Genomic DNA, 13533 nt, shown 5'->3' on the forward strand with positions numbered 1-13533 from the left:
CCTCCATTCATTCTCACTCTCCCCCCTTGTTTCTCTTTCTCTCTCATTCAACTTTAGGTGCTATAAAGTAAGGAAGCAGTCTTTGTCTTTGTCTTAGACCAGTGAAAATCTGGGATCATATGTATTTGTTAGGGACCAGCGAAAGTCTGGGGGCGAACAGAATAAAGGTCAATTTCTTCCCATGAGTTTGAGTTCAACATGAACCAGTCTTAATTATCTAAGAAAAATTATAACTGAGCAGCATCGAGAACCAAAGTTGAAACCAGTCCAAAAGGGTACAGATGAGTCAGATAGGCCACAGATTAGTCAGAAAGGGTATAGTTAAGAATGGATAAGAGCGTCTGCTAAAATGCCGTAAATGTAAGAAGGGTACAGACCAGTCTAAGAGGGTACAGATTAGTCCAAAAGGCTACAGAGCAGTCTTAAAAAGGGGAGTATGCATAGAGGGATATAAATAGTGGCCCTAGTCTGAAATGAATAATGTAATTTAAATGAACTATTTTGCTCTGTGTATAATATCAGCTCTTGTTGTCAGTGAAATTAATAGTCAGTTCAGTATTATGAACATTTTGACTTAGAACATTTTTATTTGTTTTTATCTTTGTTATTGTACGAGTGTACTGATTGATTGCCCATAGACAAATACACACAGCTGTGGCATTAAGAACTGTCTGATGATTAATGCAGAATATGAATGTGAATGTATTTCACACTTTAACCATTTTGCAGCAAAATTTTGACCAATCAGGAGGTGTCGGCATGATGACATCAGGGTCTGGGTATGCTTCTAATTATGCTCAGTTTTCATCAAGCCACACCTCTCAGCATGGTGCGATGGTTCGGCAGAAATCTGTTGGTGAGTTAAAATTTATCTAGTCAGCCAATCACACGTTTACTGATGCTAAAATGGGTGCTAGCATAGGTGACTAGACAGGCACTAGTATGACTAATATCCCTCCCTAAAACCTGTAGTTATATAAGTTAAATATCTAATATGCTATAAGAATATTATGAAATGACTGAGTGTCCAGCCTATTTCTATACATTTTGCTCTTTTTAAATATCTTACTGAAATTATTGTACTGCACTGACAGTTAACTTTACTTATTGTATGTTCTGCAAAATGCAGTGCGATAAACCACATGTATTTCTTTCAATTTCTTAGATTTTACTTTTGTGGTCCTAAATCCCCTGATTAGATGCACCAGTGAACAGTTTTGTTTTAGATTCTGTTTTGTTTTTCTATGTCACTTTTGTCTGTTTCTTCCTCTGCTGTCTTTAGGAGTAGCAGAGGAGGAGAGAGGGCATCTGCATCCCCCCACCATGAAGCTGTCTCGCAGTCTGTCTGTGCCAGGACCAGATGACATCCCACCACCACCTGACACTTCAGCACCAGAACCACCTCTCCCTGCGGTCAGGAGGACAGACCTGGCCCACACGAGCCCCACCCCTACCATGACCCAGTCTCACTATCTGTCCCATGGCCCAGTGCAGACCAGAGTCCCATCTACACGCAGGGTGAGCTCACACAGGGACTGTGGGTAAGACACAGTCCCATCCACACACAGGGACACAGTCCCATCCACACACAGGGACACAGTCCCATCCACACACAGGAACACAGTCCCATCCACACATAGGGAGAGCCCATAATTTTTGCCTTAAGCACCTGTGCTATTTTACAAACATGGTTGCCAATTAATTAACTAGCAGCTGTACTTATACAAATATAATTAAATCGGTACAGTTTGAAAAAGTCTTTAACATCAACTCTGGACTCCCTTATAGGTGGAGACTGACACTGGTAGGAGGGGAGGAGCCAGGATGGGGGGTTTAAGGCGTGGTTACAGCAGTGCCACTCCTCCTTCTGACATGGCCCCCAAACAAATGACAGGACAGCGTAGCCAGTCCCCAGCTGCGGTGAAGACTGGGCGGCGGGGTGGTAAGGGGCCGCTGCTAAAACAGCGCAAGGTGGAGGAGGGGGCGGGGCGAGCAGACAAGAGCTCCATCCCCATCCCCACCATTATAGTGAAAGCACCGTCCACCAGCAGCTCAGGACGCAGTAGCCAGAACAGCAGCGTGGACGCAGAGCCTCCACCACAGCTGGAAGATGAAGAGGAGGAGCCTCCCAGTTTTGATATGCCTCCAGCCCCGCCCCCAGCCCCACCTCCAGGCCCACCTCCAGCATTGCCTCCCGTTCAGGGATCAGAGCACTTGGATCTAGGGGGCGGAACGGCTCGACGAGAACGAGAACGTTACCGTGACTCCCGCAGGAAGAGCACCTCGTTCTTCTACTCCTCGGGGGAGGATGTGCTAGATGAGCCAGACTTCAATCAACACCCTCCAGAATCTGGCTCCTCCCCCAGACTCCGCCCATCTAAGTCTATTGATGAGGGTCTTTTCTCTAGCGATGCTGTGAGCATGCCTCCTGCTTTTGGTCTGCCTCAGTATGCCTCCATCACGCCACACCATGCAAGTCATGCCACCACCTTCATTCACCCGCTGACCGGTAAAGTCCTGGACCCGTCCAGCCCCCTGGGGCTGGCGCTGGCTGCTCGGGAGAGAGCCCTGAAGGACGACCACAGGGCCCGCCGTGATGAAAGACACTTTGGGCGACAGTATTCCACAGCTGCTGCGGTCCCCTCAGCTACCCACAATCCTCAGCACCCAACCTCCTCACACATACACCAGTCGCACACAGCCCTGTATCTGAGTAGCACCTCCCCAACATCAACAGGCCACTCCCCTCTGAGCCGACCACAGTCTCCCCGAGTGGTACGATTGGCTGGTGCTGGAACTGCAGGTGGGGACTGGAGCAGGGGGGCGGAGGACAGGGAGGGGCGTGAAGCACAGAAGGTGCGGTTCACAAGTGACAGGACCAATCAGTATCAGACGTACCACAGGGAGAGGGAGGCATACGGACAGATGGCCCCCCAGGCCCCTCAGGCCCCCCCACACAGACCCTCCCTCATGCGTATGGGGAGTGAGGGCGGTGCTGGTGGCTACACGAGCCCTCGGGCGCCCAGCCCTGGTCTGGATCCCCCCAGATCTGGAGAGAGGAGAGCGGAGCAGGACAGAGCCACAGACAGAGAAAGGAGTGAGGAGGTTGTGGAGTCCAGAAGAGAGTCTGAGGGTGGAGGAGCTGGAGGTGCAGTGATGGTGCTGCCCCCACCTGCTCCCTCCGTGGATGTGGCGGACGAGTTTGTGTTTGCTGAGCCGCTGCCCCCCCCTTTACAGTTTGCCAATGGCATGGACAGAATGACGCAAGGAACAGCCGGTTACAGCCATCAACACCAACCACACCTCCATCAACCACACCTCCACCAACCACACCTCCACCAACCACACCTCCACCAACCGCATGGCCAAAGCCCCCAGCAGCCGTCAGCGCCGCTGTCACTGCAGGAACACCAGCTGCACTGCAGCCCAAAGGACACGGACCTCACGGACCTCACGGACTCTCCAGCTCAGTGTGAAACTCTGTGTGAGTCGCTGCCTGCAGACGTTCACCCCACCGCCGCCATCCACCCTTACCTCTTCCCACCATCTCCGCTGCTGCCTCCTCCCCAGCTCTGCCCCAAAATCCCCCCGGTCAGTAATCCGTCCCAGATGCCCCATCTGCCCCATCTGCCCCAGCCCTCTCAGCCGCCCCTGCCCTCCCCACAGGCGGGGGATTCTGCTACCTCCAGTCTGACGTCGTATGACAGTGAGGTGGCTAATCTGACCCAGTCAGTTCTCTCTCCCTCCCTCCCCTCTCCTCAGACTTTCCCTCCTGCCTCGTCTCCCTCGGACCCGCCTACCTCCTCCGGTCCCGCCTCTCTGCACAGGCCCCTCCCCCTCTTCTACCCACCACAGGACCGTAGCAATGCTACTCTTACCTACGCTACCATGACAACTGCTGTTGCAGCCACAGCCACTGCTGCTGTGGTGACTGTCACCATGACAACCCCATCAGCCAGTACAGCAATCGTCATGAACGACCAGCTTCCAGCAGCAACAAAGAGCCGTGATTGGCCAGAAGCAGTGGTTGATTCTGGAATTGAGGAGCTGGACAGTCACGGCAGCAGCGACCATCACGCAGAAAACATCAACGAGGACAAAGAGACGAGAAGTCAGGAGAGATGTGTGAACGCAGACACACACGCAGACACACACGCAGACACACACGCAGACGTGACGGGGCAGCTGAACGCAGGACGCAGAGTGTCACTGGAGTCCTGTCTTCTCTCTGACACTGACAAACACACTTTTAAAACCCACAATGACACACACACCAAAACACACACACCTAAAACCAAACCTCCAGCCCCCCCACACACTAAACCTCACCCACACAGCACAGCCAAAGCGCACACACATGCTGAGGGTGTGCGTACGGCCGCACTACGGAGACAGACCAGCGCTGCTCCCGGCTTCTACAGGCCAGACCAGGACACGGCAGGAGGAAGAGGAGGGCTAGAGACAATGACGAAGAACCCATCTTTCCTGGACCGACAGCTAAACTCCCCACTCTCCAGCATGAAGGCCAGCATCATCACCGAACTGAGCTCCAAGCTTCAGCAGCTAGGCAACTGGCAGGGCCATGCCCTGCAGCACACACAAAGGTCAGAGGTCATCCAACACTGTCATTACTAACATACCCACCACATAATCCTGTGTACTTGCAATGATTTAGGGGGTTTCTGGATCTACTTTAAGCAGGCCCCATGGGAAATGTAGTTTCTTAATGCAAAGCACTGGTAATGTACCTGTGAGCAGTACTAACCACAAAGTTCTCCAGGGATTTATACAGTAATGTTCCATCCAGTGCCTTCCTGCAAATGAGAGCCTGATCATAATGGACTTTCCCTGACCAAATGTAAAGGGTTAAAGAAAAATTGACAAAATATATTGATAATGTAGCCTACCACAAACTCAATGATCAATCATGCTGTTCTGCAAAGCAAAACAGAAAAAAACAATGTTCAAACTCTGATGTGCTAAAAAAAACCCTCCTGTATAGTGTATCTGTAATAAGAATGAAAACTACTCATATGACTATAAGTATAGAAGTATAGGAATGAGTCACAAATCAGTTTTTAATTACATGTTAATCACTATTTAAATATTATGTATATGTTGTTTAACTGCTCATTATGCATTAGCTGTTACTTAGAAATGAGGAATTAAATACTTAAATAAATGAGGAATTAACTGTTAAATTATATAGCACATCATTTGAGAGATTATTTAGTCATTAAGTATGTACTAACTGCCACATACACGTTTCTACACTGCTAACGTGTATGTGTATTTACTCATATAAAGAACTTCCCAGAATGTCTACATTATTCCTTTAATTATCTGTTAATTAACATCTAATTATGTTTCCTTGGTTATATCCCCATTTTCAGCTGCATCAGCTCCTTTCAACATTACTCTTTATTCCTTATTAGAGAACGAATAATAACTACTTAATTCCTATGAATTATCCACTAATTATGCCTAAACATTAATTACTGATTTATGTGTCTTTACCACTAAGTACAATATGATCTCATGATTAACACATGAGTAATTACTGATATATTCATTCATAATTACTGATTAGTTTTTTGTATGTTAAATCTAAATGAGTAACCATTATACACCACACAGGACAAAGCACATTGTATTATTTATTAAACTGAAACACATTCTTCATGATGGACCATATGACAGAGCAGCCTTGAGAACAGAGACATTAATCTAGACATTAATCATTAATCTAGTAATTGATGACTGCTGTATAGATTCATGTAGATTTATGTAGTTATTTATTGAGTGGTTTTATGTCAGTGTCCTTGTTTTCCATTTTTAATGGACATATTTGAAAATAAGAATGTATTGTAAATGTTACTGTATTTAATTTATTTGCACAAAACACATATTGTCAAGACTTATGTACAATACTGTAGTTCTGAAATAATCTACCATGAAATAATCTACCAATTTAACAGTTTACTTTATTCCTAATTTCTAAGTACTTAATCATTTACGGTACTAAGTAACAGCTAATGCATAAAGAGCAGTTAAGCAACGTATACATAATGTTTAAATAATGAGTTACTAACATGTAATAAGAGAATGCTGTTTAGTGGTTTTAGCAATGTTTAGCAAGTTTCCTGTCAGAAAGTAGTCATCTACTGATATCCTCATTTCACACATCTTTGTCACTTTAATACAAAAAACAAACATGTAAAAAATACTTGAATGAATAGCTGTTTTGTGGCACTAGGGTTCGACTTCCTTTGACCTCAAAAATGTTTATCCAAGAACTAAAATGCTGAATTCAATAGAGAGAAATTAATTGGTTAAAATGAAATTCAAGCTGTGACCTATTTCTGAATATTTCTGCTGTTTTGCTACACTGGGGCCATGAGGTTGCAGTCTAACAGTGATGAGATTAAATTCAGAGGGTACAGGTTTTGTTCTAAATAAATAATGCAATCATGTTTTTTTTTTATAAATGTGTTGCGTCTACATTGTCTGACTAATCTTAGAATATGTTGGTAACATTTTACATTTCTTTCCAGTATGGTAAGTGGAGATGAACAAATTGCTACAGCAATTCAAACTGTCAGAGAAGGCGGAGACTTCTACTACCTCTAGTAGTTCTCATTTGACTTGTCTTCATAACCTGAGAAATAAGTCCCACACTCTTTTAACTGTGCTGTGCATTGCATCTGGTAATCCCCCAGCTATCCCCAATTTTCTTACATATCACAGAAATGTGGTTGTTTCAAGGGAAAAAGCTGAATTTACAGTGAAGTTTTTCCATGGCTATGAATTTGATAACAGTAACATAGTCTCATGTCAAGTCAAGTCAAGCTTTATTTATATAGCACATTTAAAACAACCGAGGTTGACCAAAGTGCTGTACAAATGAGAAGCGATATCAAAGCTAAGGTAAATTCAGCAGTATTACAACTTTCAAGTAGTTAAAATCAATGAACGAAAAAAGAATACAATAACAATAACAGTAGCATAAAATACATGAAATACAATAGCCCAAATAGGCTGAGTTAAAATGAAATAGAATCTATTAAAAATGTACTTAACTATGATTGTATGCCAATGAAAATAAATATGTTTTTAAAGAAGATTTAAAAGTCTCAAGGGAACCAGCAGATCGAATGTACTATTGTACTTTCAGAGTACCACTGTTTTGAACACGACTACACACTTCACTTCCTTTAGTGTGGGAAACATCTCTATGTAGTGTAGCAACAGACAGAAAAAGAGCTGAGGACCCAGCATTGAGCCTTGAAGCCAAAATGTTGATTTAAAGTAGTTAGAGTAGTTAAAATTAGAGTAGTGTGCTTTTTGGGTTCATATTTGTGTATTTGACAACTGCAGAGAAATGAGATCATCACATCAGGCTTTAAGCTCCTTTTCTACTTAACGAAACGTGTGCTCTCCTCCTCCAGTTTGATTATCATCTCTTTCTGTGTTCTTTTCCTCTATCCTTGTGCTTCCTGTTGTTCCTGTAGGTTTTCGGAAGACCAGTCTTTGTTACTTGCCCCCACTCACCCCCAGCTGCCCTTGCTTTCCTCTTCTGCTCAGCCACTTCCAATAGTTCTGTCCCCTACTCTACCCCCAACACTGACCCCTAACACACCCCCAACACTGACCCCTAACACACCCCCAACTCTTACCCCTAATTCCTTACCCCCAACTCTGACCGCTAATCCTTTACCCCAGACTATTACTAATCCTTTAAGCCCTAATCCCTTAAACCTTACTTGTAACCCCTTAACTCCTAATCTGTCTCCTAACCCCTTGACTCCAACACTTGGCACTAATCCTGTGCCCTCCTCCCCTTTAACTCCAGCCCTGACCCCAACTCCTCTTCCTGCGAGTCCTCTTGCCCCCTCCTTTACTCCACTCCCTCTTTCCCAGTCTCCAGCTCATCCTTCTCCTTTTTCTAACTGGGCTCACTCTCCCTCTCCTCTCTCTTTCTCTCACTGCCCTCTCTCACCTCCTTCTCTCTCCCATGCTCCCCTCTCTCCTCTATCTTTCGCCCATCCTCCCCTGTCCCCACCATCTTACACTCATCCTCCCATCTCCCCTATCTCTCTTTCTCATGCTCCTGTTTCTCCTTCCTCATTGTCTCATCCTCCGGTCTCTCCGTCCTACTCCCCTTATCCTACCTCCCCAAAACATCGTGCCAAGTATCGTGGTAAAGTTCTGGAAATGTTTTCTGGGTCTGAGTCACGCCGTTCTGAAACTCAGCGTCGTCGTGCTCCCAGCCCTCTGATTTCCTGTTCAGACCGACCCCAACCTGGTCCGCCACGCCCTTCTTCACTTCCTCTCTTCCCGTCTGCTCCCCTCTATGGACGTCCATTTGACTTGCAGGCCCCTCTCACTCCTCCGTCCGCCTCCCGCCATCTAGCTGAGCATTTCTTCCCCCAGACCCCTCCTCTCATCACCTCCCCTTCCACAGCCCCCACACAAAACCCCTTGATAGCTTCCCGCTCTCTCTCTCCCACCCACTTCCTGTCAGGTGGTTCCTCTCCTTCCTGTATGAGCTACCCTCCCCTCATACCTCCCCCACCCAATCGACCCTTCGCGTCCAAGCCACTCCCTTATTGGAGCAAATATGATGTTGCTGATTGGTTAACCTACCTGAACCTGGCAGAGCATCGAGACCGTTTCCTAGACAACGAGATTGATGGCTCTCACCTACCCTCTTTAACAAAGGAAGACTTCTTGGATCTGGGAGTGAGTCGTGTTGGACATCGAATGAACATTGAGCGCGCTCTGAAGAGACTTACTGAGAGGTGAGGAGAGTTTAGAGTGGATGTTGGCTAAGGGGGAGAAGACTGTGTCACATTCCTGTAAAGTTGTATCATGTTATCCTTATGCAGCATCTGGAACAGCTACAGAGCATCACCATAGAGACTGACTGGAGGAGGCAGGGAGAGGACGGACTGGGTGGTTGTTTGGAGACATAAAGAAAAATCCCGTTTCTTCAGTATCGCATGAGTGTGCCGTTCTGTTCTGCGATCTGCCTGTCTCTTTCTCCTCCCTGTCAGATTCTACTCTAAAGATGCGTGTGTAGATCCTTATAGATTAGTGCATGGATGTCATCAGCTCTGTGTGACTCAACAGTGCTACATGTGTGTTTTTGTTCACATTCGTGTATGTGAAAAGTGGGCAGTGTGTGCATGGCAGCCTTGCGTGTGCACGAGGCAGTGCTGTGTGTTTGCTGTGTTCTACAACCTCATAGTACTGAGCAGCTGTTGAGTCTGTGTGTTCATTACTCTCAGGGTTTTATTTTAAACTCAAATCCATTCCTTTTCTGAGTGCCCAAAAGGTACTGAATGCCTAAGTGCCACCTGCTGGTCAAATTGTAAGATTGCAGCCACCAGTCTCTGTAATCCTTGCCATATACACAGGGCGTGGGTGACATACAGGGCGTGGGTGACATACAGGGCGTGGGTGACATACAGGGTGTGGGTGACATACAGGGCGTGGGTGACATACAGGGTGTGGGTCACATACAGGGTGTGCTTGACATACAGGGTGTGGGTCACATACAGGGCGTGGGTCACATACAGGGCTTTGGGTGACATACAGGGCGTGGGTGACATACAGGGCTTTGGGTGACATACAGGGCGTGGGTGACATACAGGGCGTGGGTGACATACAGGGCGTGGGTCACATACAGGGTGTGAGTGACATACAGGGCGTGGGTCATAGGGGTCATAGGGGAGACTGGGTTGTGTTTGCAGTATGATTTAATTTCCTCCATTTGTCTGTTCGTCTCATCTACTCCTGAGACTTCCTATATTTTGATATTAAATATTTTGAAATTTGCATGCAGTGTGTCCCAGTGGCGGTGAGAGAGTTGGGTTAGGGGTTAGAGGTTAGGGTTAACCAGAGTTGTGTCCAAGCATGATCACCTCTACACTCCAGAAAGACCCGCAGCCCAGTGTGACTCTCACACTCATTTACTGTTCCATGTGAAGCTACAACAGAACTTGTGCGTTTTTTTTTTTAAACAAAAGCTGTAATCCTGAATTTACATTTGCATGAGTAACTCAGATTCTATGGGTCACTGTCAATATGATCAATGCTCATTTTGATCAGTACTCATTTTGAGTGATGGCAGCATGAAGGTCATGAAGGTCATGAAGTTTGCTCTTCCTCATCACTGCTGCGTGTTGCATTTGCCTTCTGTACTTACATGTGGTGACCAGCAGTGTGTGCGGTGTCACGTGTGTGCGGTGTCGCGTGTGTGTGTGCGGTGTCGTGTGTGTGTGCGGTGTCGTGTGTGTGTGCGGTGTCGCGTGTGTGCGGTGTTGTGTGTTGTGTGTGTGTGGTGTTGTGTGTGTGTGTGCGCGGTGTTGTGTGTGTGTGTGTGCGGTGTTGTGTGTGTGTGGTGTTGTGTGTGCGTGCAGTGTCACGTGTGTGCGGTGTTGTGTGTGTGTGTGTGTGTGTGTGTGTGCGGTGTCGCGTGTGTGTGTGCGGTGTCGCGTGTGTGTGCGGTGTCGCGTGTGTGTGTGGGGTTGTGTGTGTGTGTGCGGTGTCGCGTGTGTGTGTGCAGTGTCGCATGTGTGCGGTGTCGTGTGTGTGTGTGTGGGGTTGTGTGTGTGTGTGTGCGGTGTCGCGTGTGTGTGGTGTTGTGTGTGTGTGCGGTGTCGTGTGTGTGTGTGTGCGGTGTTGTGTGTGCGGTGTTGTGTGTGTGCGGTGTTGTGTGTGTGCGGTGTCGCGTGTGTGTGCGGTGTCGCGTGTGTGTGTGGTGTTGTGTGTGTGTGTGCGGTGTCGTATGTGTGTGTGGTGTTGTGTGTGTGTGTGCGGTGTCGCATGTGCTCCTCCATGCTGTGCAGTTCTCTCACTGTGTGTCCCACTGTTCTCTTGTATCAGTGTCCTCTCTCTCTTCTCTCACTGTGTGTCCCTCTGTATTTCAGGCTGTCCTCTCCCTTCTCTGTCTCCACCGTGTCCTCAGACGGTCTACTTGAGCAGGGGCGAGATGAGGGTGCTCAGAGCTGAGGGGTTATCCCTGACCCTGACCCTGACCCTGACCTGGGGTTATTGTACTCAAAGAACAGGGCTATGAGCTGGGACAGAACACGGCGGGGCAGAGAAGAGTGCACATACTTAAACAGAGGAACTGAACTCTGCATTTAACATGGAAATCACTTAAAATACAAGTTAAGCTGCTCTACATTCAACATGATCACCAGAGACAGACTGTGGACAGGATCTGAGTGAGTGGATAATGTCCACTTCCTGCTGATCCTGAAAAGGATGAACGTGAGAGACGGCTTCCTTCCTGAAATAACGATCTGCTTTTGTTTACTCACAGTAATGGCAGCGTTATTCTGTTGCTATGGTGATGAAACAGATTATGTAAAGTTTATTGATTACTATAGTAATACAAAGAAATTTATTGTTGTAAATCGGTGTGCAGTTAATGTTCATATCATCCTTACCACCAAACACACTAACCCTAATCTTCTCCTTAACCACCAAACACAAACTAACCCTAATTTTCCCCCTTACAGCAAAACACACTCTGTCCCCACCCATACATTTAAATGTTATCAAAAGTATTCTGATGGAAAGGATGAATAATGAACATTAGCTCTAAGATTTTTATTTCTGATCATAATAATGATAATTCATAATGGTAATAATGATATTGATAATGTTTCATAATCCGCATTTAACAGTTAAGTACATAAACATCTAACGCTGTAAGCATAATTGGTCTTCCAGTTAGCAGAACATGTTAAATCCTCCCTGGGCTTAGTTTCTCACTCTTCATCTGATCACACACACCCTCCATGAGTCAGACCCACAAACACAGTCACACATACAAGCACCGCACACATTCACGTGTGTGTGTGTGTGTGTGTGTGTGGGTGGTGGCTAGTTCTGAGAAAAAAGGAAAACTTCATTTTATTTGAGAGAATATTTTAGGAAATAGTAAACTTATGAAATTATTTATCACAGACACAAACACACACACACATTTATGTCTGTGTGTGTATGTATGTGTACACTTTGAATATATTTATGCAGAGTTATCTAGATTTATCAGGTATTTCTGTTGCTATGTAAGAATGATGGTTATGATGGTGATGATCTGAGATTAGTAATTAAGATGTTTGAATAAATGATAATGATCCTGAATCTGCTTGTGTCCTCCTGATCTGGAATCAGTTTTTCAAAGGTGTACTGTGAAACAGAATCACAATTTTCAAATCCAGACACTCAAATATTAAATCCCAAACTCTCAGTATTGAAGCTTATTCAGCCACTAGCACTGATGTGTCTAGATGTCAGCATTGACATAGCTAAACTAGACAACCGCCAGCATTGATGTACCTAAACTAGACAACCGCCAGCATTGATGTACCTAAACTAGACCACCGTCAACACTGATGGGTCCACCACAGGACCTGGAGGGTTTTTCCCAGGAGTAAAGGAACCCCCAGGAGTGAGAGTGTTCACTCCAGGAGTTAGGGAACCCCCTACCCACCAGCAGTTATCTGAGACCTTATTTAAAAACCAAAAAGTTTTGACAACAGTGAAATGGTAAACAGTGTTATACCATTATAACAGACCAGTAGGCCTACCTAGCTATTTCACCATGAATGTGTGATGCTTAACCCTGACAAAAAAAGTTAATGTGCCATATTTGTCAATTGTGATTTTTTTTCCCCCCGCAATCAGAATTTGTCTCCTGCTTTTTACCCATCTGTGCAGTTAGAACACACTAGTGATTTCTAGGGTGCCCAGTCTCTACTGATGTGGATTAGGCTACTTAAATATCACTAGTTTTGCGTGCTCAAAACTATAGAACGCAACACTTATTTTTGTTCAGTCACAGTTATTCTTAATTATACTCGATACTTAAAATGTCGATGGTTGTTTTGAGGTTTGTTTACAAGTGGCTACTATGCTAATTAGGGCTACGCTAGCTGTAATGACAGCTGAGTGTCTAACATAAACTACACAAACCTATCCAAGTGTGTTTTATATATTAACTGTAATGATTAAGTGTCTAATGTAAACTAAACAAACCTATCCGGGTGTGTTTTATATATTAACTGTAATGATGGCTAAGTGTTTATTTTTAACTACAGCCGAAACTGAGCGGAACTTCAGCAGTGCACCGGCAAGGCAGAGCAACGACTCTGCATTTCTAATGGCAACGGAGTAACAGCGACCGGACAGTTGTTAGCAAGCGCTAACACAACAAAACAACAAAATAACGGTGCCGATACATACAACTGACAACAGACAGACAGACGGTTAAGGACATCACCACCCAAAAATGAAAAAAAAAAAAAGGTTTCCAACGGCCATTCGTTAAGTAGAACTTACTTCCCTACCTACCAAACCATTAAGACCGTGCCTGTTAACCGTGGCAGGTATAGGAATAACAGGGCGATATGTTTTAAAAATCTAATTAAAATTAAATAATCAACATGATGTGAGCAGCAATATTAAGTTAAGGCTAGGACTTCTAAACATTAGATCGATTGCATCAAAAGCTGT

At 45.5% G+C, this 13533-nt stretch overlaps 1 protein-coding gene across 1 annotated transcript in view; it reads left to right on the forward strand.

The window, feature by feature from the left end:
- The window catches only part of LOC143487685 (SH3 and multiple ankyrin repeat domains protein 1), a 96864-nt gene extending 84702 nt beyond the window's left edge, over positions 1–12162 (forward strand). The window contains exons 23-27 of the mRNA XM_076986753.1: positions 730–856; positions 1283–1518; positions 1789–4604; positions 7512–8801; positions 10935–12162. Of these exons, the coding sequence (XP_076842868.1) occupies positions 730–856; positions 1283–1518; positions 1789–4604; positions 7512–8801; positions 10935–11016 (4551 nt within the window). The 3' untranslated portion in view covers positions 11017–12162. The remainder of the gene's footprint in view (positions 1–729; positions 857–1282; positions 1519–1788; positions 4605–7511; positions 8802–10934) is intronic.
- Positions 12163–13533: the final 1371 nt, after the last annotated feature.

The sequence above is a fragment of the Brachyhypopomus gauderio genome, unplaced genomic scaffold, assembly GCF_052324685.1.
Source record: "Brachyhypopomus gauderio isolate BG-103 unplaced genomic scaffold, BGAUD_0.2 sc49, whole genome shotgun sequence".
NCBI lineage: Eukaryota > Metazoa > Chordata > Actinopteri > Gymnotiformes > Hypopomidae > Brachyhypopomus > Brachyhypopomus gauderio.